This window comes from Falco rusticolus, chromosome 1 (genome assembly GCF_015220075.1).
Source record: "Falco rusticolus isolate bFalRus1 chromosome 1, bFalRus1.pri, whole genome shotgun sequence".
Taxonomy (NCBI): domain Eukaryota; kingdom Metazoa; phylum Chordata; class Aves; order Falconiformes; family Falconidae; genus Falco; species Falco rusticolus.
The window spans coordinates 27,640,998-27,665,794 of NC_051187.1; the positions used below are offsets into that span (position 1 = coordinate 27,640,998).

At 55.8% G+C, this 24,797-nt stretch overlaps 2 protein-coding genes across 4 annotated transcripts; both read right to left on the reverse strand.

The window, feature by feature from the left end:
• Positions 1–134: 134 nt before the first annotated feature.
• TPST2 (tyrosylprotein sulfotransferase 2) lies at positions 135–18,712 on the reverse strand. 3 transcript variants are annotated; one of them, XM_037375280.1, is made up of 7 exons: positions 18,628–18,712; positions 9,317–9,385; positions 5,366–6,273; positions 3,773–3,971; positions 2,404–2,454; positions 1,292–1,340; positions 135–539 (listed from the first exon to the last, which is right to left on the reverse strand). In XM_037375280.1, the coding sequence occupies exons 3-6, from the start codon at positions 6,199–6,201 to the stop codon at positions 1,311–1,313; spliced, it is 1,116 nt and encodes a 371-aa protein (XP_037231177.1). In that variant the 5' UTR covers positions 6,202–6,273; positions 9,317–9,385; positions 18,628–18,712; the 3' UTR covers positions 135–539; positions 1,292–1,310. The 3 variants fall into 3 exon arrangements, with proteins under 3 accessions (XP_037231177.1, XP_037231180.1, XP_037231179.1); XM_037375283.1 differs by lacking the exon at positions 18,628–18,712 and adding an exon at positions 18,372–18,459; XM_037375282.1 differs by lacking the exon at positions 18,628–18,712 and adding an exon at positions 11,723–12,176.
• Positions 18,713–19,556: 844 nt separating this feature from the next.
• On the reverse strand, positions 19,557–23,446 carry CRYBB1 (crystallin beta B1). The gene is made up of 5 exons (XM_037400582.1): positions 23,303–23,446; positions 22,269–22,387; positions 20,403–20,535; positions 20,128–20,270; positions 19,557–19,846 (listed from the first exon to the last, which is right to left on the reverse strand). The coding sequence occupies exons 1-5, from the start codon at positions 23,441–23,443 to the stop codon at positions 19,666–19,668; spliced, it is 717 nt and encodes a 238-aa protein (XP_037256479.1). The 5' UTR covers positions 23,444–23,446; the 3' UTR covers positions 19,557–19,665.
• Positions 23,447–24,797: the final 1,351 nt, after the last annotated feature.

Consider the following 24,797-nt stretch of genomic DNA (forward strand, 5'->3'; position numbering starts at 1 on the left):
GCCCGAGCTATTAAAACAACACTTTAATGGTGTGCAACAAAGGAAGGAGGCGGGACGGGTGGGTGGGCTCATATATTAACTCTGCAATAGCCTCTGTAAGTCATCACAGTGAAGGGGGGGGGGGGGGGCGGGGGGCGGGGCGGGGCGGGGTGGGGTGTTTCACTCGCACGACAAAGGCTCTACAAGGCCAGGACACCTATTTCTGACCCCTGGATTAGAGAACAGCATTACGAGACATTGACACGCGATTTAACGAGTCCTCCAGCCACGAAATCTCCTCCCGAGGTACGCCGACACCCCTGTCAAGTACGAATTTCCACAGATGCTTTCACCACGGAGCGCTGGGGAAAGGCAGACAGTGGGTACCAGAGTATCAGACGTGTAAAGTGTTTGGCCTTTGCAAATAAATGCAAATACATTCCTCGTATAGCAGTCATTTTGGCAATAGTATTAGCAAGCAATATGCTTGGATAACCGATTTCCACTGGTGCCGTTGCAAACTCTTCTTTGTTGGACAACAAAAGGCCATTTGCAGCATTCTGGAAGAGAGAAACACAGACTCAGGAGCAGGATCCGGTCACGCCAGCGCAGCAGATGCTCAACTAACAGTTTTAAAGCAGCCGTGATACAAAAAAAATGGTTAGAAAGAAAGTAAGTCCCAGCTCTAGGATGATAGGCGCACAACTCCCCTTCTCACACAGTGCTTCTGATTATTTTTTTAGCACAATATAGTGCTTTTACATAGAAAATAGTTTTTAAAATGTCATTTTTAGAAAGAAAAATTACTTTATGTTTTAGCATAGAGGTTGGCTGGAAAGAGAGACTGAAAAACATCCAACATATCAACAGTTATATCTGGAGCAGAAACCCCAGATAGCAGCTTTGTTTTCCCAAACTGACAGCAGATGCGACTGCTTTATCTTCCCTTCCAGTCCATGGCACATCCTAGGAGACAGCTGGGGAGCAGCTCAGCTCATCTACACATTCCCGCATCCCATTTCAATGCTCCCCGTGGGGACAGTCAGCAATAACTCTCCCAAGTGGCCAATTTGGATTTTGCTGAAGTAAGCCTGTTTCCAGAGCTCAGAAAAAGAATTTCTGACAAATCGTCTCACGTAACAGTATTGTTCTAGAAACCTAAAGTAACCGTGAAGAAGATCATTCGCATAATGAGCATGCCTGGAGCAGCCCAGCTAATCCACAGGCACAAGAAATTACGCAAGCAAAATGCTAACCCTGGAGCAATGCAGGCAGATTTGCCCGAGCCCCAAAATGAAGTACAAGGTCTTACCTGGAAATCATTAATTTTCCTAGTGAGAAGATGATGTGTTCTGAGTCACCTAGAATAACCCAGAAACAGAAGGGTCAGCTTTAAGCCACCATCTGCAACTCAAAACATTCCCGCTGTGTTCCCAGCAGCAAGAAAAGGAAATGTCTAGGAGACAGAAAGCAGCACAAGGGCAGAGAACCAGCAGCCAGGAGGTGCTGCCACAAGACCACAGTCTCTTGCTTCACTACCATTCACGCAACACAAACCACCCTGGGCAGCCATCTGGGAATCACCAGCAACACCTCTCACAGTGAAGCCACTGCACGCTCGCTTCACCAGCAGCCCCGCTTCCTCAGTCTGGGACTGGGCTCTGCATCTTCTCGCCCAACACTGGGCTCAATCCCCTGCTTCCCTTAGGAGTCCACATGTTGAGCAGGCAAAACCTGGCACCTTCAATGGAGACATCAACACCAATCTACTGTATCTCCATACTGTGCAGGTGGCACCTTCTGGAGAGTCATGAATCCTTTTTTTTTTTTTTTTTTTTTTTAATTTGTATGTACAATGGCTGTTGGACATCTCTGCATTACAAAAGATGGTAATGAATTGTTTTGAAGCACTGTTCTTTAGGGAGGGAGTCCCATACTGTATTTTTGACACCTGAACACAATCACCCAACTACAAGAACTAGGAGACCTATCTGTAACCTGTAAATCAGGCAAGCCACCCTTCCCCAAGGCAAGACCCACGGTAATTAAGAGTTTTGAAACAGAGAGCAAGGTAGAAAGTGTCTTGAAGTAAGACAGTGAAGAGCACAAGTTCCTGATGAGTGAACACAGAACTCCCCAGCACAAAACCATACACACAAGCAGACCAGGAAGGAGGTGGCAGAGGTGAATGAGCAGGGTCTGAGGAGCACAGGACACACAGGACACCAACGGAAGCGTGGCAGGTGGCAGCAGTGGACAGCAGGAAGGACAGGCACATCGTCCCCAAGGACTGAGGCAAGAGAGCGGGGACATTTCCCACAGGTGGCTGCCCAGCCTGCAAATGCCCTTAAGAGGGAGCAAGGGACCAGGCACCCAGGATTAACCAAACAGGGCAAAGCCCTTAAAAGGACATCAGATTCTTACCTGCAGATGACCTTTCAAATTGGCTGGCGTTTTATAATCCCCCTTTAAAACCTATGGAAAAGAGAAAACTGGAGTGACCCTTCTGGGGTAGTGGCTCTATGAACACCGGCAAGTCCGCCTCATGAACTGTGTCCTATGTTCCAGTATACCTGAACCAGCTGAAACACCCTGATAGGGGTTTGATCTACATTGTGGTGCTGTACTGGGGCAAAAGCGGGAGGCTTCCTCCTTCCTGACTGTAAGCAAAGTCAGGGAGCAGCATCCTGCTGGGGCAGGGAACTGACACAAGCAGTTCTCTGGTTCCCCCCTTAGACTGCGAGGGGAGAGTATTTTGGTCTTTACCATGACAGTTTTCCAAATTCATCCCAAGTACTTAAAGATCCACATCAGAGACCCAAAATGACACTAACCCTCCCCAGGGCAGATGTTCACCCAAATCACCTGTGTCCTAGAACAGCTCTCAGCAAGCAGAGAGTGAGCAGGAGCTATAAGAGACCAGAGCACTCGGAGTACAGAGCAGCTCCAGGGAACCTCTTCTGACCTTCCAGGTCAGTGCTGCTACTTGCCTGCCTACTCACACTCTATAAATAGTACCACAGGGACCAGTCTCACCCACAGATGTTCCCCTGCTCCCACCAGTGTGACAAGAATGCCTCATCCAAGGGCACCATCATGGGGAGCACGTGGAAAGCTGGGGGAGCTGCAGAGTCCGGACTCAGGCTAGACAGGAGCCGGGTCTGCCCCAAAACATGAGAAACTCCCTGTTTAGGAACTGCTGTCTGTGGCTCTGCAGCTTCTTCCTTCTAGTTCTGCTCCAAGGACGACTCAATATTCTAAAAAAAAAAATATCTGCTGGTTTTGTCCAAATGCATTATGAGCCTCCACTTGTTCCTCACAGGTCTGCAGGAGTGACTGCTGAGCTACAGACAGTGCAATCTGCGAGTCTTTCTGGGGCCAGACCAGCAGGTACAGTGCCTACAGCTATGCACCCAGGTAACATCAGTACACACCAGTGACTGCCACGCCTGGGTTCGACAGTGGAGCTGGATCAGGGAGGGACAGGTCAGTATCTGCCACAACAGCAAGAGACTAACACCACCACAAAATTATAGGGAACATCATCAGTTTGAGCCACGCCAGGCTCAATCTATGGCACACATCTGTTTTGAAATCATTTCAGTGTAGCTGCATGCCTGTCATTCCCAGTCTTCCCAAAAGGAAAAGAGCGTTTGTTTTTCCCCTGCTCTTTTCAGATTCAGTTCAGCAGCCTGCTCCGCTCCAGAGGGCTCTGAGGGTGCAAAGACCCAGAGCCCCACGTCAGCACTCCCTCCCCATGGCAGCACCGCAGGCAGACGGCAGCAACACTCACTCTGTGCGTGTTGTTGACAACTAAGGGGTCGGGGTGGCCGTAGTTGGGTGGGTTGGCGTAGGGGTCATAGCCAAGCCTGGCAAGCATCGGTGCAATGTGGGCCATGTCCTGCAGCACATCCCCTGGGATGTGCCCGATCCATTTAGATAATGCCTCCATGTTCACCGGCTTGATAACCTGGTCTGTTGATCTTTCTATCCTGGGAAAAATAATAAAGAAAAAAAAACCACAAACGAAACAAGACACTAAAGTTGTATTTTACACATGTGCTAAGCTCAGAAAGAACAGCCCACAGCTAGCTTCACTGCCACCTCAACATTTTGCTTCCAATGACCAAGACATGCATGCAGCACAAACACTCACAGCCTGCTGGGTATGCCTGGGGCAGTCGGTGTGGGGCAGCCCTGGCACAGCTGCTTCCCACTCACAGCCCTGCTGTGGGGGAGTGGATCTTGGCAGGAGTTTCCACAGTCCCACAGGCTGGGTCCTCCTGTTCGGGGGGGATCCAAACTGTACTGGGGTATGGGTGTTACCGGGACCCCTCTGCTTATTACAGGATAACCATGCTCCCTGCCAGCTGTGCTCCCTGCCCTCCAAACTGCAAGGAGCGAGCCCCTCGCAGATACTGCCACCCCTCTGCACCCTGTGCCCAGCAGGACGCTGGCCTGGGGCGAGCAGCCGCCTGCTCGACTCCAGCCAAAGGAAACCACACCTCACGCAGCAAAGGCAATGCGGTGTCTTAAGAGGGATGAAGTACAACAGGGGCTGCGATCCTGAGCCTTGTGAGAGTGTCCCTGTCACCGACTGCCAAGGTATAGGCAATGCCGCACCGCCTCCTGCAGGAGAGTGTCTGAGGGCAGAGGCAAGCGGAGCCCTGTTGCACACCCACTGCCTTCCCAGAGAAACAGAGCAGCTGCACATCCCACAGCGGCTCCTTGCTGCCCTCATCACAGGCAATTTATATGAAGACTGCTTGTATGATTCCCTTACACGACCGATTAAAATTTTGCCAAGTTTGACTTAACCCTCCATTTAGAGAAGAAAAGCATTAAAAGAGAAGAAACTGGGAAAAAGCAAGCACCCCCTGGCACGCTGAGACGGCCAGCCAGCAAGGAGGGAGTGCTGGGGTGTGTCTCCATGGAGCAGGTATTTCTTTTATTCTGCAATACCAGCACCAAACTTGGCAAGAATTGCTGCTCACCACTGAAAGCCATTCATTAGCAGCAAAACTAATTGCGGTAAGGAGGTATTTGAGGACGGGTGAAGAAAAGAGACATTAAGGAGCTCATGTTTCAGAGCAAGAGGGTCTTTTCAAATTAAGAGACCAAGAGAGATTAATAAAACAGTCACCTGGTCCTAAAGTTCTCTCTTGACAAGCTGCTCTGTTGGGTACAACAGATTGCAAGTATTAAAGCTATCTTTTACTCAGAAACACAAAACCTACGGCAGTAAAACTGGATGGGCTGCCACATCTGTCCCTGAAAAGTATGCATAAATACAACCAAAGCATCTTTGCCCCCAGTTTTAGCCTTGACCTGCTTCACGTAATGAAAATGCTCCTTGAAAAGCTGAGACAGGAGCCAAGACACTCACTTGGAAAGCGACACCCCGCCAGGCTTCCCTATCAGCTCCTCGTGGTGCAGCACCGTGTCGCTCCAGGAGATGTCCAGGAACTTCATGATGGCATGCATGGACTGCTCAGGGTGCAGCACGAGCTGCTCGTAGTAAACGGGCAGGCACCGGGACCGCCCGATCTCCAAGCACTGGGAGTACATCACCTCGATGGCTTTGTTCCACTTGGTCAGGCAGTCTCGGTAGCTGTTCAGGTCGAAGCCTGCGATTGTCACTTTCCGTGTGATCATGGAATGGACTGAAGCCCGGCCGTCTCGAACCATCAGGAGGAATTTGGAATTGGGGAACAGCCTGGACAGGTAAACAGAGGACTTCAGCGTGAAGGGGTCCTTGTTACACAAGTACCTGGCTGGCTCACCATGCTTGGCGATCACTTCCAGTATAAAGGCCTGCATAGCGGCATCCAAAACTTGGTCTGTCACCCCTGCTTCGTCCAGGCGCATCTTCTCTCGCCCTGATTTGGACCAGGCCTGCCGCATGGCCAGCACCCGAGGGATGATGCGGGTCTCCTCTCCACAGCGTACCTCAGGGTGGGCATCCAGCATGGCCCTCATCAGCGTCGTGCCGCTCCGTGGGACCCCGCCAATGAATATCAGGGGCATCTCCTTGCTGTAACGGTACTCAACATGGTTGGAGTCCATCATGATCAGCTCCTCGTTCTCAGGTCTCATCAGCCTGTGCCTCCTCTCGCTCAGGACCTGCTGGCACTCCAGGACCTGCTGGCCGAGGTGCAGAGTCACCATCAGGGCGACCACCGAGCCCACCACCAGCAGCACCCTCCTCATGGTGACCCGCATCCTGCTTTCCTCCACACAGGCTGGTGACCACACTTCAGCTTTCAGCTACCAAACGTTCAACCCAACAGGCATCTGCAGAAGAAACACAGCACAGTCAGAGGAGGAGGATCCACAATCCAGCCCAGCCCCTCCGTCACCTCAGCATCCAGCCTGGCTCCTTCAGGACGCTGACACCATTCCAAGCTTTCATCATCTCTTTCGCTTATCAACTTCCAGGCTAGGTACGTTCTACCCAGGAAGTAATTAAAGTCTGTCTCAAAGCACACCCAAAGATATTACTTCTGGACTGTTTGTGTACCCAGAAACACAGGTTTACAGCTGGAGCAAACCTCCAGGAATGTTTCGGAGAGGAGGAGCCATGGGTACCCAGTCAGTCCTAAAAAAATCTTCAGAGATTCCATCCCAAATGAAGCCCAAATCCTCCCTGCAGTTCTCCTTCCTTCCAAAGCACACCACTGTCTTCTTGCTTCTCTCAGCCACCTGTCTCCTTCCTATATTTTCTTTAGTTTCAATGTGCTGTCACAGGGGAGCGGGGAAAGCTAAAATAAGAGAAAACCAAAAGAATCACATGCAAATTTTAAGTGTCCAAGTCAGGAGAGGCAGTTATCCTTTAGAACTAAACACTTTGAGGAATTAAACCATTTGAAGGCTAACAGCAATACACAAAGTCAGTGTTAAACGCCCTTCCTCCAGAGACTGACCTTACATAAAAATCCTTGGAAGACTTCATCCAGCATTAAGATTTTTGGGGGTTTTCTGCATCTTGGTAAAATACCCAGCAGGAAGCCTGCAGTTTCTGCAAGTCCCTGCTCTGCTGCCTACCCAGGAGGGACTCCTAGGAACACTGGCACTGCTTCCCACACCCTCCCCCCACCCCTGCTCCATTTGTGAGCGCAGGTTTTGCAATCCTCCCCTGGGCTCACCCGGGGATTTCAAGTTCTTTGTGATTATGTGGCTGGGGTGGGAGCTGAATAGAGTGGAAGGAACGGGACGTCCATGCATTTTGTTTTGCTGACAGTCCAAAGAACTGCTTCAGAAAAACCTTTTTCTCCTTTCAACTCTTTCCATCAAAGAGCACACTTAGCAGCGGCTGGTGCAAAGCCCGGCTGTGGCAGGGAGCAGGCAGGAGAGCCACCCTGGAGCCAGGCAGCCTCCCTGCCCCTGCCCTGCCTGCCAGCACAGGCTGCCCCAGCACTGGCCGGGTGCTCCAGGACTCGCTCTGTTCCCCTTCCAGTCCCTGACATCCCCCTCCACCTAAACGGACTGGTGAAGCACTCAGCTGCTCACCATCCACCCGCTCTGCTTTTATCCACTTCTGCTCATGCCACCAGATTACCAAGACATGGAGAGGCAGTGCCTCCCTGCCTGCCCAGCTATGTGTTTTCCCACCCCGGCAGCAAAGTAACATCACCACCAAAACTATTTTTGTGGCTTGTTAGCACCAACCTGGCCAATTGCTTGGTTAACATACCAAGGTTAAACAGTTTCAAATGCATGCCCATCTACTATATAAAAGTCAAAAAGTCAAATGCTGGTTTATTTGTTTAGGCATAAATCAGAGGGAACAACAAACAGTGCTAGCATTTTTGCAGCACCAAGCCCAAGAATCAGACCCAATAAAAAGACAAGCGCTTGTTTGCTCCTTCCTGCTATCTTGATCTGTTTCAGTCATGTAAATATATTCAAATGTTCACCCTAAAAATGATTGCAAATGCTGCAAGACCCATTTCAGTGCATGGTAGTTGGAGCAGTCAGGATTTAAGGCCAACTGGAATAATTACGGCTATGCAGACCAAGACAGGCTAATTAGCAGGAAAGATCTGCAGTTTAAAAAGGAGGCTGGGAGCACAGAAGTGCTCTGTTCTTTGCAGAAAAACAGCTTACAGTGAGCATTTCCCACTGAGATGCTCCCAGCATCTCTGGTCCGAGCACCGCGGGAGGTGAACAAAGGGACTCACTCATTTTGCTGTGTGAAGCGGGAGGCTGGCTGGGAGCCTGGGGTACCAGCCCTGCTCCGGCAGAACCTGGCGGGACAAAGTGCCGTATCCCTGGGGATCCTGCCTGCCTGGCCAGGGCAGACACACAGCCCCCACCACTGCCCATGCAACACCACCAGCCAGGGGAGCTCTCGCTGCTGTGGGGCAGTGGGAAAGGTAGAGAGGCAGGTGCCAATGGCTGCTGTTGGGAAGCACTGTTCTCCCTCCTGCTGTGCTCTGGACTCTCCCTGCTGCTGCAGCACACCACTGCTCCTGCCAGCAGAACAGCCCTGCTCTGCCTCTTGCATGGCAGCCACGGGCACTGGGAAGGCTGAAGCAGAACAGACTTCTCTGTTGGGATTACCCCAGTGTACCCAGGCAGGCTGAACAAGCATCCGTGAGCATGCTCAGCAGCAGTCTGTTGAGCAACTGCAAATCATTCTGGCTTACTTTCAACTCTTTTGTGCAATCCTCCACCAAGAATTTCCCCAAATTTATGGGGCTTATTGGTCTGTGCTAGAATAGGGATGGATAATTTCCTCCACAGCAAATATTCTGGTGGAAAATATCATGGCATAATTAGGCAGCACAGCTGTCTGATCAGAAACAACCTTCTAGTCCTTCAGATGCCCAAGCTGGCTCTTAGAGCTTTCCACTCCAGCAGGAATTAAGAGAGCTCTCAGGGGCTTCTCTGGCACATCATGGCAGGGACTGAAAAAACACTGCAGCTGGTGACAGGGAGTTGAAATCAAAGTGCCAGCAGACAAGCCTGAGCTGAAGCCCCCAAGTGCAGCTTGGACACTGCAGGACAGGGCTGGGCTGTGACCCACCACCCGGGACTCTGTTCCTGACGGCCATCAGGGCCAGAGCAGACAGCCAGGGGGAGGATGGGAGCTGACAGGGAAGTGACAGCAGAGCAGTGACAGATGTCTACAGGCAGAAAGTCTTCCTTATTTTGCATGCTGATCAGAGATTAGTATAAACAAGGCTTAAACCGTTTCTCGTTAGCTTGCAAAGGCAATATAATATTAACAGAGCATCAGTGGTGGTGTGGACAGACATATGAAATATTCACCAGCTTGCACCCAGCATCACAGAGGAATCAACTGCTCTGGCACATGCCATCCGTACATGCTTACCTTCCCCCGTTAAGTTCATTTTGCTGCTAGCCAAGCTTCATGCTGAAACACAGTTGGCGGCGAAAATACCTAATGGGGAAGAAAAGCCACAATGTTGATTTGTTTATTTACCACACACATCTGTGCACACGGTGATGAGCGATGCTCTCCTCCTGGGCACCTTCCCCTCCCACAGACACTCCTGCCCACAACCTCCCTCTGAGCCCCGGGAAAAGGTGGTCCACTGGAGCCGGGGTCCCAGCTCATGGTCACGGCACGCCTGGGACCTGGCCACCCACCCCGAGGCACCAGCGTTCACAGGGCTGAGCCAGAAGGCGACACTAAGGGAAGCGGGGAGGCAGCTGCTCTTTTAGGAAATGAAGTCTCCTGGAAGAGAGAAGCCTCAGAGGGACAAGAGCAGCTGGGATGTTTAAAACTCAGGGGAGGGGGGGACATGGACAGACAGGCCGAACATGGCACACTTCCATCACACACAAGCGACCGGCACAACAGCCGGTCCCAAAGGAAGCAGCTCCAGGCTCCAGACTCGCCTGCCACAGGCTTTGGTACAAACGTTGAAATCAGGAAAAATCAGACTATAGTCAGAGTCCCCAGACCAGTAACAGGAAAAGGAGACAGGGCCCAGAGGACTCCCCAGGCCTGGCAGGTCACGCTTATACCTCCAGGCGAGGTCAGGAGGACGCCAGCCTCAGTGCTAGCAGCTGCCCACGCTGCCAAGAGCTCCCCAGCTCCAGCCCAAGGAACAAAGCTCTCTCCAGCCTCACCACCCACGGAGGAAACATCACCAGCCGCTCACAGCTACCCTTCAGGTAGGGAACAAACACCCCCTCATTGGCCATTGGCCTGGACACCAGGTTTTCCACAAGGACACGATGCCTGCACCCACAAGGACTGCACCCATCCTGGGGAGCCCAGCAGCTGCCCACACCGCCTTAGCTGAAGCTGTCCTGCAAGCACAGAGCACCCTGGTGACAGTCTGCCAGTGCTGGGGTCCTGCCTGCATCCCGCTGGCGGTGCAGCAGCCGTGTCCCTGCAGGACACCCTCCTCCAAGCAAAGAAGGGCAGCGGCAGAGGGGACCTGTCCCAGCAGGGCTGCGGGTTTCCAAGCAAAGCTGCTGTCCAGGAAGCTCTGCTGCAGCGGAGCACCCTGAGCGGCCAGGACCCGATGGGCAGGCAGATGGCACTATGCTCTGAGGGTCACAGCGTGTGCATGGGACCACAGGCCTGTCGTGGGGCTGCTGCAGCTGGGCCCTTCTTACAGTCAGTCCCCCCTTGATGCACGACAGTGCCCTGGCCTTGGAGGATGTTTTTGAGAACATTTCAAGTATGGACATTAATTGTTATTCCAGCCACCCGCAAGTCTCCTCCTCTCCTGCCCAGCTGCCATCAAACGTCACACAGCCCCTCCACTTCAGCACTAATTAGAAACCAGAGGGAAACTCCACCCAGCATGAACTTTGCAAGAGCTTATCTGCAGTGCATGCATTGCCTTCCTTCCCTGCAATGCTTGCCGCTCAACCCTTGCCTGGCCCCCATCAACCACAGGATTTCAGGTCTGGACAAGGCTGCAGGTCCGCGGAGCAGCAGCTGCATCCCTGGATATGCTTCTGCAGTGCTACGAATGAGCCGGTGCATAGAGCAGCAGTGGTTTAACAGCCCAGCCCCGAGCCACCCTGCTCCGGAAACGGCTCCAGCTCTTGCCCGTGCACACAGCCACACACACACGCTTGCAGACTTCCTTCCTGATGCTGTGCGGCATGCCACTGCGCGGCTGCACAGCCGGCCGGGCAAACACCGCAGCTGACTGAGCACCGAGTGAGCATGAACCAACTGCAGCCTCCACGTCCTCCTTCACCTGCTGTTGTGAAACGGGTAAACCACCACTGCTGCCAGAGAGCAGCTCTGCGCACCGGCTGGTGGTGTTGGTGCAGCCAGGACCGCCAGCGCGAGCGAGCCGTGCCCCATCTGTAGTGATGAAGCAATGTCTCAAGTCCATTTTTTAAAGCAGCAAACTGTTATAAACAAACAACAAACTGAGTTTCTACGAGAAGCTCCCTATGACCAAAACTTGCATTTTTCTTTAAACCATTCCCAGAAATGATTGCTATTAATTGCAGCGTCCCCAAAAGACATAGGTGTGGCTTGGAAAATTTTAGCTCACATCATTGGTGCTTAATAAAAGGATGAGGAACTGCTAGACGTCTTTGTGGTGGAACAGCAGCAGAAGCTTTGGTTAGCAAGAAACACCCTTATATATCTAGCTCACATCTTTACAAATCAGCAAAATTTAATTACTTAATTGATAGTCTCCAGTTAATTCACACACAGCATGCAACACAAAAATAAACACAGCTCACCTGACGGTGACTGCTGCTGTCCCAACCTGAGCACAGACAAACTACCCACCCAGAAGCACTGTCACCGCTGAAGGCAGGCGTGCTTCCCCCAGTCTCTCCTGCTAGCAACTTCAAATGTGTGTTTCAAAACACCCGATGACTCCAAGGCATCTCCCTTAGCCGGATAGAGATGTTCACGTCCTGAGGAGGCAGCCGCAAACAGGAGAGGGGTCAACAAGCCCCAGGAGAAGAAAGCCGGGAAGAGCTGGCAGGGGCTGACAGCAAGAAGCGGGAAGGGATGGGCTGCTGGCACGCAGACGCACAGGGTGTTTCTCCATCTCAGTTTCAAATCAGCCTGAGTGAAAGCTGATCAACACATTTTAAAGCATTCACCAAGAGAGCGATGAGCAGCCCTGGAAAGCAGCAAGCACAGAGCAAGCACTGATCTCTGCTTGCTGCTGCGTGCCCACAGAGGCTGCCAAGGGGACGGCCGAGGTTCATCCAAACGCAGCGTCAGCCCCGTTGCACAACCCACAGCTCATGCCTGTCCCAGCACAGAAAGGATCCATCCCCCTGGGGACGGCCAGCCCGTGGGAGCGGGGTCCAACCTACAGTGCAGTTTGCTGCCCACCCCAATCGATACTACAACCACTCGCAGCAGAACAGGAGCTTTGTACAAACCTCTGCTGGAGGTGAGCAACAGCCTGAGGCTCCAGGCCATGAGAGAAGAGACCACTTTTATGTGCCTGAAATTAAGCTGTCTGGCACTCACAGCACTCAAAAAAGAAGTTGTTTTCAGGCCACCAACTGGCAAAAAGAGCAACATCGACAGCAGAATGGTTTTTGCTTATGAAAGCTAAAGATTCACTGCAGGCCACAAACCCAGGCACATCTACAGGAATCCGAAGCCAATCCCAGTAAAAATACATGGATTTTAGCGCACTTCAGGGTTATGCGTCCCTTTGAAAATTCTCAAATAGAACAAACAGCACCATGGTTTGCATTTGTACCACCAACATCATCCCAAGTAAACTTGGAAGAAAGAGTCAAAAGACTTCAAGAATGAGTGCTTAAGCACACATCTTAGCACCCAAATCACAAGGAGGGTGTTTATGCTTGCATCTTAGCACCAGCCGCTCTGCTCAACTCCACAACAGCTGCAGGGCACGCCAGCACTGCCACACTTGTACCTCCTGCCCCATTTCCTTTCAGTTAGGCACTCCCAACGCCATGCACCAGGCCAGAGTCCCTGCAAGGATGCTGGTTCCCGAACATTCCCTCTTCACCTTCCACTGCAGAAGGGGCTCGCCGTGGCTCCAGCAGCTCTGCTCAGATGCTGAAGCCACCCCAGCAGCTGGACATGAGGGTCTGGTGGCACAACCCACCACCATGGTGCAGCTCCCAGTCCTCAGCACGACCACAACTACTGCATTCCTGCAGCCTAGAGGTCACTGGCTCGGACCTGCAGGGGCGAGGGGGTTTCACAAAAGACCATTTGCCTCCCAAAGCATAAAGCCCTTCTCTAGGAGGAGATGGGGGAATTTATTCTCACTGCTGAGTATTTAGAAAAATAAATGAGCAGAATCTGATGCTCCAAGGATTAAGGCAGTGCACACCAGCCTTAAATACAGCCTTTCTTGCTCAGAAAAGCCTGCAAGGTAGAAGACCTGAGCCACACAGTGCAATCCCAGCCAAGCATCCCCGCACACCATCCCTGGAGAGCCTGGCCAGGGATGCATACTGAGTGCGCCAGCCTGCTTTAACAGACTCTAAATCACATCAACAAAGAATCAACAGACATTTCACAGCACAAACGTACTGTTTGTTTATTGCCTCAAGGCTCTTATGATTAGAAAAACATTTTATTATCCTACTTAATACTACAATGTCCCTGAAATAATAAAAATCCCACCAATTTACACCATCTTCACTCTGCCCACCTCTCATTCCAAGCACAGCAATGGCATTTTATTGTCCGGCAATGAAACCCACAGCATCCCCTTCTGCCAACCTCTCCATAAGGCAACAGACTTTGTCTCAAACTGGCTTATTAATTATGAAACACCTGAAGTGAAAGCTGCTGGCAGAAGGCAGTGATGGAGGCACCCACCCCAGCAACCTGGCACAAGCCACCATACCCACCACAGCCCAGCAAAGCTCCAGCAAAGCCAGGAGGGAAGGGCCTCGCCATGTCCCCTCCTTGGCTCAAGGAGCAGACAGGAAGCACAGCTGCCATTGGAAGGACCAAGCCAAGCGAGGGGGTACAGGCAGGGAAGGGAGGACACCCCTGCTGCCCTGGGCCAGAGCAGAAGGTATGTCTGTGACCCCCCAGCGATGGATGGGGCCACCTATCAGATCAGTTTGGTCTTCACTATGAAAGCGCTTGCGCTGAAATGGAACTGGAGCTCTGCATTTCAGAGGGACGCTTCTGACTTTTAATCAACCCACAGCTCCAATTCACAGAGCTTTAAGTTTTCTTAATTACTCTGCAGTCGCTGCCACAGGGGGACAAAGGCAAAGCCAGCGCAGGTGCCACGGCACACACGGTGACAGACAGACGAACACTCCCATGCTTGCTCCTCTTGCGGCGCCCTGACCATTGGCCCCGTGGTCCCGCTCCCCCAGCCCAGAGCTGGTCAACACGGGTCTCAGGAAGCATGGAGCTGTCCCCCTGCTTCTCCCCCTGCCTCCGACCGACTGGGTCCCTCCAACTCCCACCCCTGGCCCAGGGTAGGTCCTAGAGAACCCCCTGGAGAGGGGCACAGGGGGAGCTCACTGCTGCAAACACGACTCTTCCCTCGCAAATCTGAACAAAGATTCCCCGCGTGAACGTGGGTGGTCACAGCCCACCATACAACAGGGAGAAAAAGAAGTCAGAGGAACTGCTAGAAAAAAACCCTAAGTGTCTTCAAAAAAATATTTTCTGAATCCACATGTCAAACCGTAAGTCTCAACAAGCTCCATTCTTGCAGACACAAAGATTAGGATTTGCAAATAAAAGGTTGTTTCTGCAAGAGAAACCCCAAAACCTCAAATTTGCTTAAGAAAAAAAATCAAAATATTTTATTTCCCCATGCAGCAACACCAGGCATCCCCAGAGCTAAAGGTACTGACTGAGGAGAGGGTAACACAGAGAGGCACACTGCACACCCCCTGGGCGGTGAGGTGGGGAAGGAATGCTGCTGTACCCTACCTCCCTGCAGCCCCTCACTGCTCGTCCCTGCCCTGTTTCCTGCAGCTCCCGGAGCTGTGCAGCCCTGCGGGTACATGGTCCTGAGCACAGACCAGCCCCCACATCTACATCGCAGCCCAGCCGGGCTCAGCACACCAGCTGCCACAAGAGCAAGCGTTTGGCATTTTCACAAAGCCAGTAATTTTGGGAAGGACAGAGAGTGCTGCCCGGCACAGACTTCAGCAATGTGTGAGTGAGTACGTGGCCTCCCACTTGATATGGCACAAAGCCCGTGTGCCTGCACAGCCCCCAGCAAGGACGTGCAATGGCCTCCCACCAAGCCCTGGAGCAGGAGTCCTTCTTGTGAAACTGTGGATGGAAGAAAAGGAACTGGGTCCTTCTGAGACGTGCTGCTCTGTGCATGGCGTGGCTGACCCGTAAGACAAATTACCCCAGACAGCACACAAGTGCTTTGTGGCTCGGTTCCTGTCCTCAGAAGCCCAGCTGTGAGCCCTGGGTCCTCTGCTGCCATTCGCATGCGCAAATGCTGGGCCACCGAGGGCTGCCTCTGCATGCTGTCCTTCCCCTGCATGACACCCGTCCCTGTGCTCTCCCACCCCCCTTCAGCGTGTCCAGGCACAGACGCTGCCAGAAATGGTTGCTCATGCCACAGGATCCACCCCCAGCACCAAGCAGGAACGCGAGCACTGGAAAAATCCCAGCTGCTTCTCCCTGCCCCACTACAGCAGTCTGCAGATGGCAGTGGCTCCGACAAGCCGGTTGCTATTTCTCAATGGAGAAGCACCTCGAGGCCACAGCCACTCGTGGACTCCCCAGTCTCGATTTGGGCTCACGCGACTGGGAACGTGCGATGGGAACCAGCCGCTTGCTGCTTGCTTAACCTCAGGGTGCTGTGGATTGAGCAACCCTCTGCTGCTATCAGTGGTTTGTGTTTGCAGACCCTGCGAGGGGACTTGGGGTGGCTGCTCTGCACGCTGCACAGCTCGGAGGGGCAAGGCCAGCCCCAGGCAGCATTGCCAGCCCGTGCTCCTGCCTGCATCTGCACTTCGAGGCCAGCAGAAAAGAACAGACGGGATGAAAAGGGGGGCAAAAGCCCCCAAAAAATCGTTCACCTTTAGGAAAAACCATTGTTCACCTCACCTTCTTTGAAGAGAATCCCTGCAATAGGGGAGGCATGCAGGGGTTTAGGAGAAATGTGCAGACTAAAGGCTTACAAAACAGTACAAAACAAAGCAGGCACACAAGAACACAGCAAGCTTCTCCCACTGGCCCGCACGCTCATTGCCTGCAAAATCCAAAGTGAAACATGCTCTGTTGAGGCACGAGGCTGAGGCTTCCTAAATGCATCACAGAGTCGTCAGAAGATGCATCTATAAGGTGCCAAATAAAACCACTTGCTGGGTGTTTGTTTTCTCTCTCCAAAAATGTTCTTGACAGTCACTGCATTTTATAGCGCTCCTGCCACCCCACACATCCCCTGAAGGATCAGCTTATCTGTAATGCAAACTGCCTTTGGAAGTATTTTCTTAAAATAGCAACAGAAATTACTAATACAGTTTTTAAAACCTACAGGCAGAGAAGGGCAGTGACACAAGTGTGCCCATCCTTCTGCTGAGCCCACCAGCAAACCACACCCTGGAAAGAACCCAACAGCAGCTCCCACCTCTGCACCCCCAGCCTGGGACATGTCACCAGCACCAGTGTGCAGGGCACAATCCTGCCCGTATCCCCCTGCAGCAATGCTCCTCGACACCAGCTGCAGCACTGGCTCTGGATAATGCCAGGAAGGACCCATGCAGCATGGTGCGTGGCTCAGCGGCTGCCGTGGACACGGTGCTGCTTGCCCCAGGTGAGGGGCTTTCAGCTCTGCACGGGAACTTGAAGCACGGTGGTGGCTGCCTTGCCTCAGGTGACATGCCATCAAATGTTAAGGCATGGAAACTGGCTCTCATGGTCGGGTCCTAGCAGCGACGCTCCGGCCTTCAGGGAAACGCAGAGCTGCAGGCAGCAGCCAGCCGCTGCTCCCCTGGAGAGCAGCGCTGCTCCCCCAGCACACATACAGCCACAGATGCAACTTGCAGCGATGGAGAAAGCTCAGTGCTCTGGACCAGAACACCAGGCTGCTGGGGGGGTGTTCGTCGGTGCACCAGCAAGATCCACCAGCCCCTTCCAAAGTCCCCTGCCACAGGTTCACGCACAGATCACGAGGTGGTTACAAAGGTCAGCGCTGGAAATCGCCCCCCTATTTGAGGGGCTGCCTCCCCTGTGTGAGCACCCTGCAGAGTCTTGGCTCTCTCTGCGGACAGCACAGCACGTCTGCTCCTGCCAGGTGCCACATGCAGGCGGCCACCAAGCCCAAGCTGCAGTCAGGCACGCTATTACAAAACCCTGCTTGGAGGAAATGTTTGAACCTGCGTCGGCACTTGACAAGCTCCCCACGAGCGCGCTGCAGTATTCCCAGAAAAGCAACGTCAAATTTGGAAACCTGTTAGCACAAATCATTTTATCCTCTCCACTCACCCTTGCTCGGTACCCGAGCATGAGGGAACAGCACAGCTGTGCAGAGGGGGGACTCGCCGCCCATACGTTAAGTACAAGCAGCTGGTGGGGCTGGGCTCTGACTCGCAGAGGAAGACACGTGAAGGGGTTTCAAGCTGTGAGATATTTTTTGGACAGAGCCTGAGCATGGAAACACACACAGCGAGGGACAGGACAAAGGCCCGCACAATGCAACCCATACCCTCCCTGTGGAAGACTGTGGCCCAGCTCACACTGCTGGCAGTGGCAACACGCTGACAGCAGCACCAGGGACTGTGACCTGGCCACGAGTCCCAGGGAATTTGAACGGCATGGATCTCACATCCCTGACATGCAGCACCGCAGGGCAACAGCCCAGTGATACACTGGCACAGCCAGGAGTGTGTGCGAGGCACCAACGCAGCCACTCAGGAGCATGTCTGCAGCCCCCTGCCAAGGGGCCCGCACCCCGCGGCCGCCCAGCAGAAGCTGCAGCTGCTCAGACCTCAGCTGCTGCAAAACCCCTTCGTGCCCGAGGTTGAGGCCAAGGCTGCCCGAGACCCGCAGGCACAGCCTGTCACCGAGCACTGCTTGGCCAGGCCACCGTGCCACCGGCGGGCACGCTCGCCCCAGCAGCAGAGGGCAGCCCCGACGGCGCGGCTCAGCCCTGGGTGCGGGGATGGCCAGACAGCCCTGGCCCGTGGGTGCCTCCTGTGGGCAGCGCGCCTGAGCCTGCTCCCCACGCTCCCCGTGTTCCCCACGCTCCCCGCCGCAAGGGTAACGGAGAGCACGGCCTGGTCTGGGCTCCCACGGGCACGGGGGGGCCCTGGGGCGAGGGGAGTGTGCCAGAAGGCACTAACGAGGGGGAAAGAAAGGTACATGGCACACCCTACTCTGAGCACCCTGCACGGCGTGCTGTGCACCAGGCACCCTGCGCTACCGTCCACGCACCGTGCGCCCAGCACCCCGCATCGCCCGTGCACCCAGCATCCCACCCTGCTCCACGCACCGTCCGCTCTGCACCGTGCACCGCTCGCCGCGCACCTTGCAGCGGCCACCTTGCAGCGGCCACCCGCCGAGCACCCAGCGCTGCCCGCGGTGCCACCGAGCAGCGCCCGCCGTGCAGACCCGCCGCTGTCACCTGCCGGCCGGCGCCGCGGCGGGCAGCGGGAGGGGGGAAACCGTGCCGGGGGCGGGCGGCGCAGGCGACACATGCAGCCCGTGCGGTGCCGTGCCGTGCCGATTCACCCCCTCCCTTCACTTACCGGGGCCGCCGCCGCCGCCGCCGCCGCCGGCCCGGAGCGGCGCGAGACGCGGCGACGTCACGCGCACGAGGGGCCGGGATCCCCGCGCCGCGCACCGCCCCACTGCGCATGCGCGCCGCCGCCGGCGGGTGACACTGGAGGGGGGGGCACCCGACACGCGAGTGCCCGGGACACGCGCGACACCGCCGTGGCCGCGCAGCCCCGCACCACCGCCACGGTACCCGCGCCGGCAGCGGTCACCCCCGCCCCGGCGAGCCGCGGCGTGCTGCGGGCACGGGGCGCGGCAGCGCTGCCGGCGCTGCAATCAGCGCGATCGTTAATTAGCGAAGTGGGAGCGAATTGGGAGAGCGGGAGAACGCCACTGAGGACGCCTCACCGGGAGGGAACGGGGATGGGAGAGGGTGGTGGGGAGGGACAGCGTCCGAGGGGGAAAAAAAATAAACCTCGCTGTGAGTGACTTGGTCACGGATTGACTGCAATTAGTGCTGTTAATTATTTACCGCTTAGGTGGATGCCACTGCGTGTGGCTCACACACCTGCCTCGTGGCATGTACCCACTGGCAAGGCCCCCTGCGCCACCACCACCCCGCAGGCACAGAGGGAGCAGGGAGCCCCCCCCATGGTGCAACCACTCCTGGGATGCCCTGAGCCCCCGCAGCCGGGAGAGGCCCCACAGGGGCTGGAGGAGCCTCCCACCACCCGCTGTCCCATGCATGCTCCTGCTTTCACCAGGATCCCCCCCGCTGCAGCCCCAGTGTTGAGGGGATTCCTGCCCGAGTGTGGTTCCCCTGGGAAAATCACCCTCCACGTCCCACCCGGCTTCCAGCGCAGGGCTGGCGCGGGGCAGGAGAGCAGCGCCAGCTCATGCACCACGGACTCCCCAGCAGCTCTAGTCTTCTGGGTTTTTTTAATTTGCCTCACAAGGTAGAGTACATCCAGGGAATGTGCAATGTACAAGGAAAGTGCTGAGCAGGCGAGTGCGAGGGGAGGCGGGGGTGCCCCACGGGGCCCAGGACTCGTAGCTAGCAGGCGGCACGCTCAGTCGGAGGGCGCGTCGGGGGTGACGAAGGTGCCCTTCTGGTCCCACTGCATGTCCCGGATGCGGCGGATGGACTGGATCTGGGGTTGGAAGGCAGACCACTCGTTCCAGTGTCGGAAGTCTCCAGTCTCAAAGAGGTACTGGTAGCCTCTGTAGCCAGGATATTGGTACCCCACCCAGCTGCAGGGAAAGCAAACAGAGGGCACCTGAGTGGGGTCGGCCACTACAGGCAGCAGTGACATGGCCGGCACGCTCTTGAGAAGCCAGCAGAGCCCCCCTGCCTCCCGTGTGCTGGGCGCGAACCCCTGGGTGACAGGCTATGCCACCAAAACCAGCCATGTGGCACTTTCTGGGCACCCGAGAGCCCCCTGTGGGTGCTCAGGACCAGCAGGCAGCAAGCTGGGGCACAGGGGAGGACAGGGAGCCTGGCAGGAGGCAGCCCCTGCTGCAGCCCGGCTTACGTTCCACTGGGCACCTGCACGCTGCCCACACGGTCGCAGAAGCCGTAAGCCCAAAGGCTGGGCACGTCGTCCTCCTGGATTTCCATCTTGTTGCCCTTGAAGTCAGCAGACTCGTACAGGGAGATTTTGTGGTCCTCAGCCTCCTGGGGAAGACAGAGGGAAGGTGCTGGGTTGCACGGCCAAAGCCCTGGAGCTTGCTGCAGGGAGACATCGAGCAGCACAGATCCGGCCCTGGCCAGACCCTGCTGGGTGCCTTCCAATCCTGGACCACTCACCATTTTGATGGGACGCATGGACATGAAGCAGTCACTCCGGTAGCTGCTAGACCAGGTGTCCCAGCGAGGGTACTCGCCCTTCTCCAGGATGAACATCTCTCCGCGCATGTTGGCCTGCTCATAGGCCACCCAGCTGGGGAGAGGGGTAGGACAAGACAGTGGGTCAGACACCACCCAGAGCTCCATTCCTGCTCAGCCAGCCTGCAGGGTTCCAGACCTGGGCTCTCAGCACCCAGAAAGGCTGCGGGTGTCAGGACTGGTCCCACCATCCTGCTCCCATCTTTCCCCCAGCCTAGACACTGTGGTATGTGCAGAGCCGGTGGCTGATGTGAAGCAGCGAGCCAGCAGGCTCTCAGCTCAGTGCTTGCTGGTGCATGCATTCAAGGCCTGCAGCAGACACCAGTGTGCTCGCAGTGCTCCCCTTTCTCAGCCCAGGGAGCGGCAGGACCCCAAGGCAGCTTTGACTGTTTTCCCTCTTGCACCACCAAGCCTGAGCCAGGGCTGCCCTGGCTGTCGGATCCTGGCACGCTTGCACGCTTCACTGCACCAGCGTCAGCCAGAGCTGGCATTCATCCCACTACCAGGATGCGGGCACTCAGGGCTTATTCAGCTGCAATGTCACCTCTTCAGAAATGCCACGAAGGTGTTGCTGTGCTATGAATGTCACAGGCTCTGGGCTCCAAAAGCCCTTGGGAGCAGAACAGCCCTGCACTTGCTGTTTCACGTTTCTATGCAACACGGGGCTGTTTCTGCCGATGCCCACAGGTATTTTCCTGATGGCAGGAGATGTGTTCTAGCGCCATAGACAGCGTCACCTTACACTGACTTCTAAGGCTCAGCTTCACTGATTTTATCTTCCTCTACATACATTTTTGGGCACAGAGTCTCAGCAGTGACTCTCAAGAACACTCTGAGAATTGAGGACCCCAATGACACATGTACCCTCTTCTCCAAGTTTCACCCTTTCTGTATCTAGTGCAGCTTCCCAGGCATCCCACCCAAGCTCCTTTGAGGCTGCTCCATCCTCTTTCATTTCAGTAAGAGCTGGATATTCTGGGTTCCTAATAAAAAGTTATCAATGGTGCTACAATGGTGTCATTCAAGGTGACCACAGGTCACCCTGCCCAGTCCCTCAGCGCTGCTGTCAGGGCAAGCTGTTTCCCATGCACACCATCCCCACACACCCCCACCCCCGGCAGCACTCAGACCCCCTGGCTGTGCCGCTGCTGCCAGGCTGCCTTCCCAGGCACGGCATTTCCAGCCGGGTGCAGCCACGGGCAGATGCTCTTTCAACATAAAGATCATCTGTCTGCTCTGTTATCTGGTTTGGTGATCATTTTTGTCCCTGCCTGTGTCGACTGTTCCCATGGCTTTCAGAGCTTCCCAGCCCTTTCATCACTGCTCAGCTGCTGGGGTGCAGGCAGGCGTGTGGGGCCGCCTGCCTGCCTTCCCCTGCCCGCTCCAGTTTTGTCTCCACGGTGGTCCTGGCCACCAGCCTGGTCCAAGGCACGTGCCTTGTTTCACCCTGGCTTCTCTAAAATCTATAGGTCTCCTGCATTTCATGGGCAGCTTCAGGTAGCAGATCTGATGGACACATTTCCTTGGCTTTCAGCTTTGCCTCTAGTGCCCTTGGCTTTACAAATGACCCTGGCATCCTTCCCACCTGCCCACATCATCCTGCCCTCCTTGAAGGAGACCCGGGGTCCCCAGCTCTGTTCCTGTGCTGGTTCTGCTCCGTACCCTGCCTGGGCTGCAGGGAAATACCCTGCATGTCACACTGCGCCCAGGGCTGCTCCCCAGGACCACATCTCCACCTCCCCGGGGCATCCCCAGGGACATGGTCCCTTCGTGGCTGGGGTCACTTACGGTCCAGAGGTGACGATGACACTGCGCACCCGGTCGAAGCCACGGTCCCCCAGGTTCATGCACTCAGTGGTGAACTCCATCTGCCTGCCCTGGAAGTTCTCCTGCTCAAAGACGATGATCTGGGAGCAGAGGGGAAGGGTTGGACAGGCACAGGCATGCTCGGGGAGGGCAAGGCAGCGCTGTGTGTCTCTGCACGGACCCTGCACACACAAGCCCACTGCCCCATGCAACCACCTTGAATCTCCAAGGCTTCCTGCAGGTTTTCAGGGCTGGTGCCCAGGCAAGCCGAGCTGCGCTTTGCTTGAGCAGCCCCGTTCAACATGAGCTGAGCACAGGAAGATCCCCTCCTGACAGACATCCCTGCTCAGAGATAGCCTCATCCTGTGCTAGGTTTTGCTGCTGCAAAGCCATGTCTCCCTGTGCCGGTGCCCACGTCGGGTCCCAGCTGGGCTGGGAAAGAGGTGCTTTTCCAAGAGCTGCATCCGCGCTGTGGCCTTGGCTGCCTGGCATGTGCAAAGTGTCACTGGGGCCCTCACATCATTTGCCCCTTGTCCCCAGCCCCAGCGCAGCACCTTGGTGACACAGTGCCCTGGTGTCACTGCCGTGTTTCAGTGCTGGCCCTGTCACTCACAGCCTCCTCCTCCACCCCCCCACCCCCCCGCAGCACTACAGGACACCCGCCCGTGACTGGAGGGAGCAGGTGACAGCACCCAGCCCTGACGCCATGACCCAAGGCAGAGCATTTCCAAAGCCTGCGGTCCCCAACAAGCCATCCCAGCCAAGGGGCACCTGGAGCATCCCTCCTGCAGCAGCCCCACAGGCAGCTGCTTGAACCCTGTGCCAGATGAGCCTGTGCCCCTGGGAGGGACAGAGCAAGGAGGGACAGCATCATCTGCGCTCCCCTCCTGCTCTCGGAGCAGGGGTCCTTCCCCCTGGGATGCCTGCGATCTCCTCCTGCTGACCACCCCAGGGATGCTGCCACCATCTCTCAGCCCCAGACCGTGTCCCTGTGTGTGGGGAGCAGCAGGGCTTACCCTGAAGGCTTCTGTGGAGGGCTCCTCGCCCTTGCTGTTTGTGATGGGAGCAGGGTCGAGGGATGGAGTTGGCGCAGGGGCTGCCTTCTCCTTCTCCTCCGCAGCCTGGCCAGGAGCAGCGGGTTTTGTGGTCTCAGACATCGTGGTGTTGGGCTCAAGTCTGGAACAGGGCACCAGGCAGAGTTGGCAGCAGCAGGTTAGAGGGGAGGCATGGATGTGGGCACCCACCCCCCACCCCAGCTCTTGCCCTGCTTCGGGGATGGTTGCATCAGGATGGGGGGGCTCAGCAATGGGGTGGGTGGCTGGGGCTGGGAGAGGAGCTGCAAGGGGGAGTTCTCTGGCAGACACAGGCAGGGGGTCCTGCCTTCACCAGGAGGACTGTGGGAGGTCTCAGGTATCCACACTCTCCTTCTGTGGTCAGGAGAGCCCTGAGCATGATCCTACCACTGCAGGGGTGCCCAAAGCAGCCCTGAGCCCCAGTGCCTGGTGGCTCCCTGCTCTCCCTGGCGAGGCTGGGGCCTGATGCTGCCCTGGGTGCTGGGGCCATCCCGCACAGGGTATGCCTGGGAGCCTGGCTGGGCACCGGGGCAGCGTGTGAGGGGGTGGGAAGGGGACAGCCCTGGTTTGCTGAGGCCCTCCAGCAGGCATTCTGCTGGTAGCTCCGCAGGTGTCACCAGCAGCTGCTGGGGGAGCGAAGGGTGGTGGGATGCTGAGCACCGGGACTCTCCCAGACATGGTGACCACAGCGGTGGCCATAGCTGAGACCCTGCGTTTCCCTCTCCCCACCTCGGGTCCGGCTGCAGCCCGGTGCCCGGGGACTTTGTCCTCTTACCTGGGCAGCTGCTGCTTCTTGTTGGAGTGAGCGGGCTTGTGTTTCGGGGTGCAGCGAGGCCCCCACTTTATAGCCTGGCAAGGGCAGACCCCCAGGCGGGCGCACAAAGGAACTGCCAGCTCATCAGTGTCTGCGCGGCCGCCCAGTCATCACATCCTGCAAAGCGCTGGGCGAGCTGGAAGCCTCTCCCCGGCCCCGTGCCCAGCCGCTGAACCCAGCACTTTCCTTTGTGCCTGCGGCACAACAGAAGACCTGACCGTGCCACTTTGCAGCGTGCGGCAGCACCCGCTGCCCCGCGTGCGGCCGCCCTGGCAGGGCATATATAGCCCTCCCACGGCCCAGCCGGTGCCGGCACGCCACCGTCCCCTGCCCACCGCCCCTGCCACCGGACCTGCACGGGCACTCAGCTGCAGTGCTGCTGCATCCAGGGAGGGTGCACCAGCAGCGCCATGGCTTCGTGGTGCCCAGCCTTATAGCTGCACCGTGCTCATTTCTCCCTCTAAACACTTGATCTCTTCCTTTAAACATCACTCTATGCCCTGAGTGTGATGCACTGAAAATGCCACGATGCAATACTTAAGTGTTTTCAAATGCTTCAGGAGCTGGGTTTTCCCAAATGCTGTGTAATCAAAGCTGACACTTTCCCGACCACCCCAGTCCCTG

What these genes read in the sequence shown, in the direction of transcription:
- TPST2 (XM_037375280.1), bottom strand. Translation starts at nt 6,201, where the DNA reads ATGCGGGTCACCATGAGGAGGGTGCTGCTGGTGGTGGGCTCGGTGGTC. An exon ending in TTGTCAACAACACGCACAGA is followed by an intron (nt 2,455 to 3,772) that starts GTGAGTGTTGCT and finishes TCTTTTCCATAG; the next exon opens with GTTTTAAAGGGGGATTATAA. An exon ending in ATTTGAAAGGTCATCTGCAG is followed by an intron (nt 1,341 to 2,403) that starts GTAAGAATCTGA and finishes GGGTTATTCTAG; the next exon opens with GTGACTCAGAACACATCATC.
- CRYBB1 (XM_037400582.1), bottom strand. Translation starts at nt 23,443, where the DNA reads ATGTCTGAGACCACAAAACCCGCTGCTCCTGGCCAGGCTGCGGAGGAG. An exon ending in CCTCCACAGAAGCCTTCAGG is followed by an intron (nt 22,388 to 23,302) that starts GTAAGCCCTGCT and finishes CTCTGCTCCCAG; the next exon opens with ATCATCGTCTTTGAGCAGGA. An exon ending in GTGCAGGTGCCCAGTGGAAC is followed by an intron (nt 19,847 to 20,127) that starts GTAAGCCGGGCT and finishes CTTTCCCTGCAG; the next exon opens with CTGGGTGGGGTACCAATATC.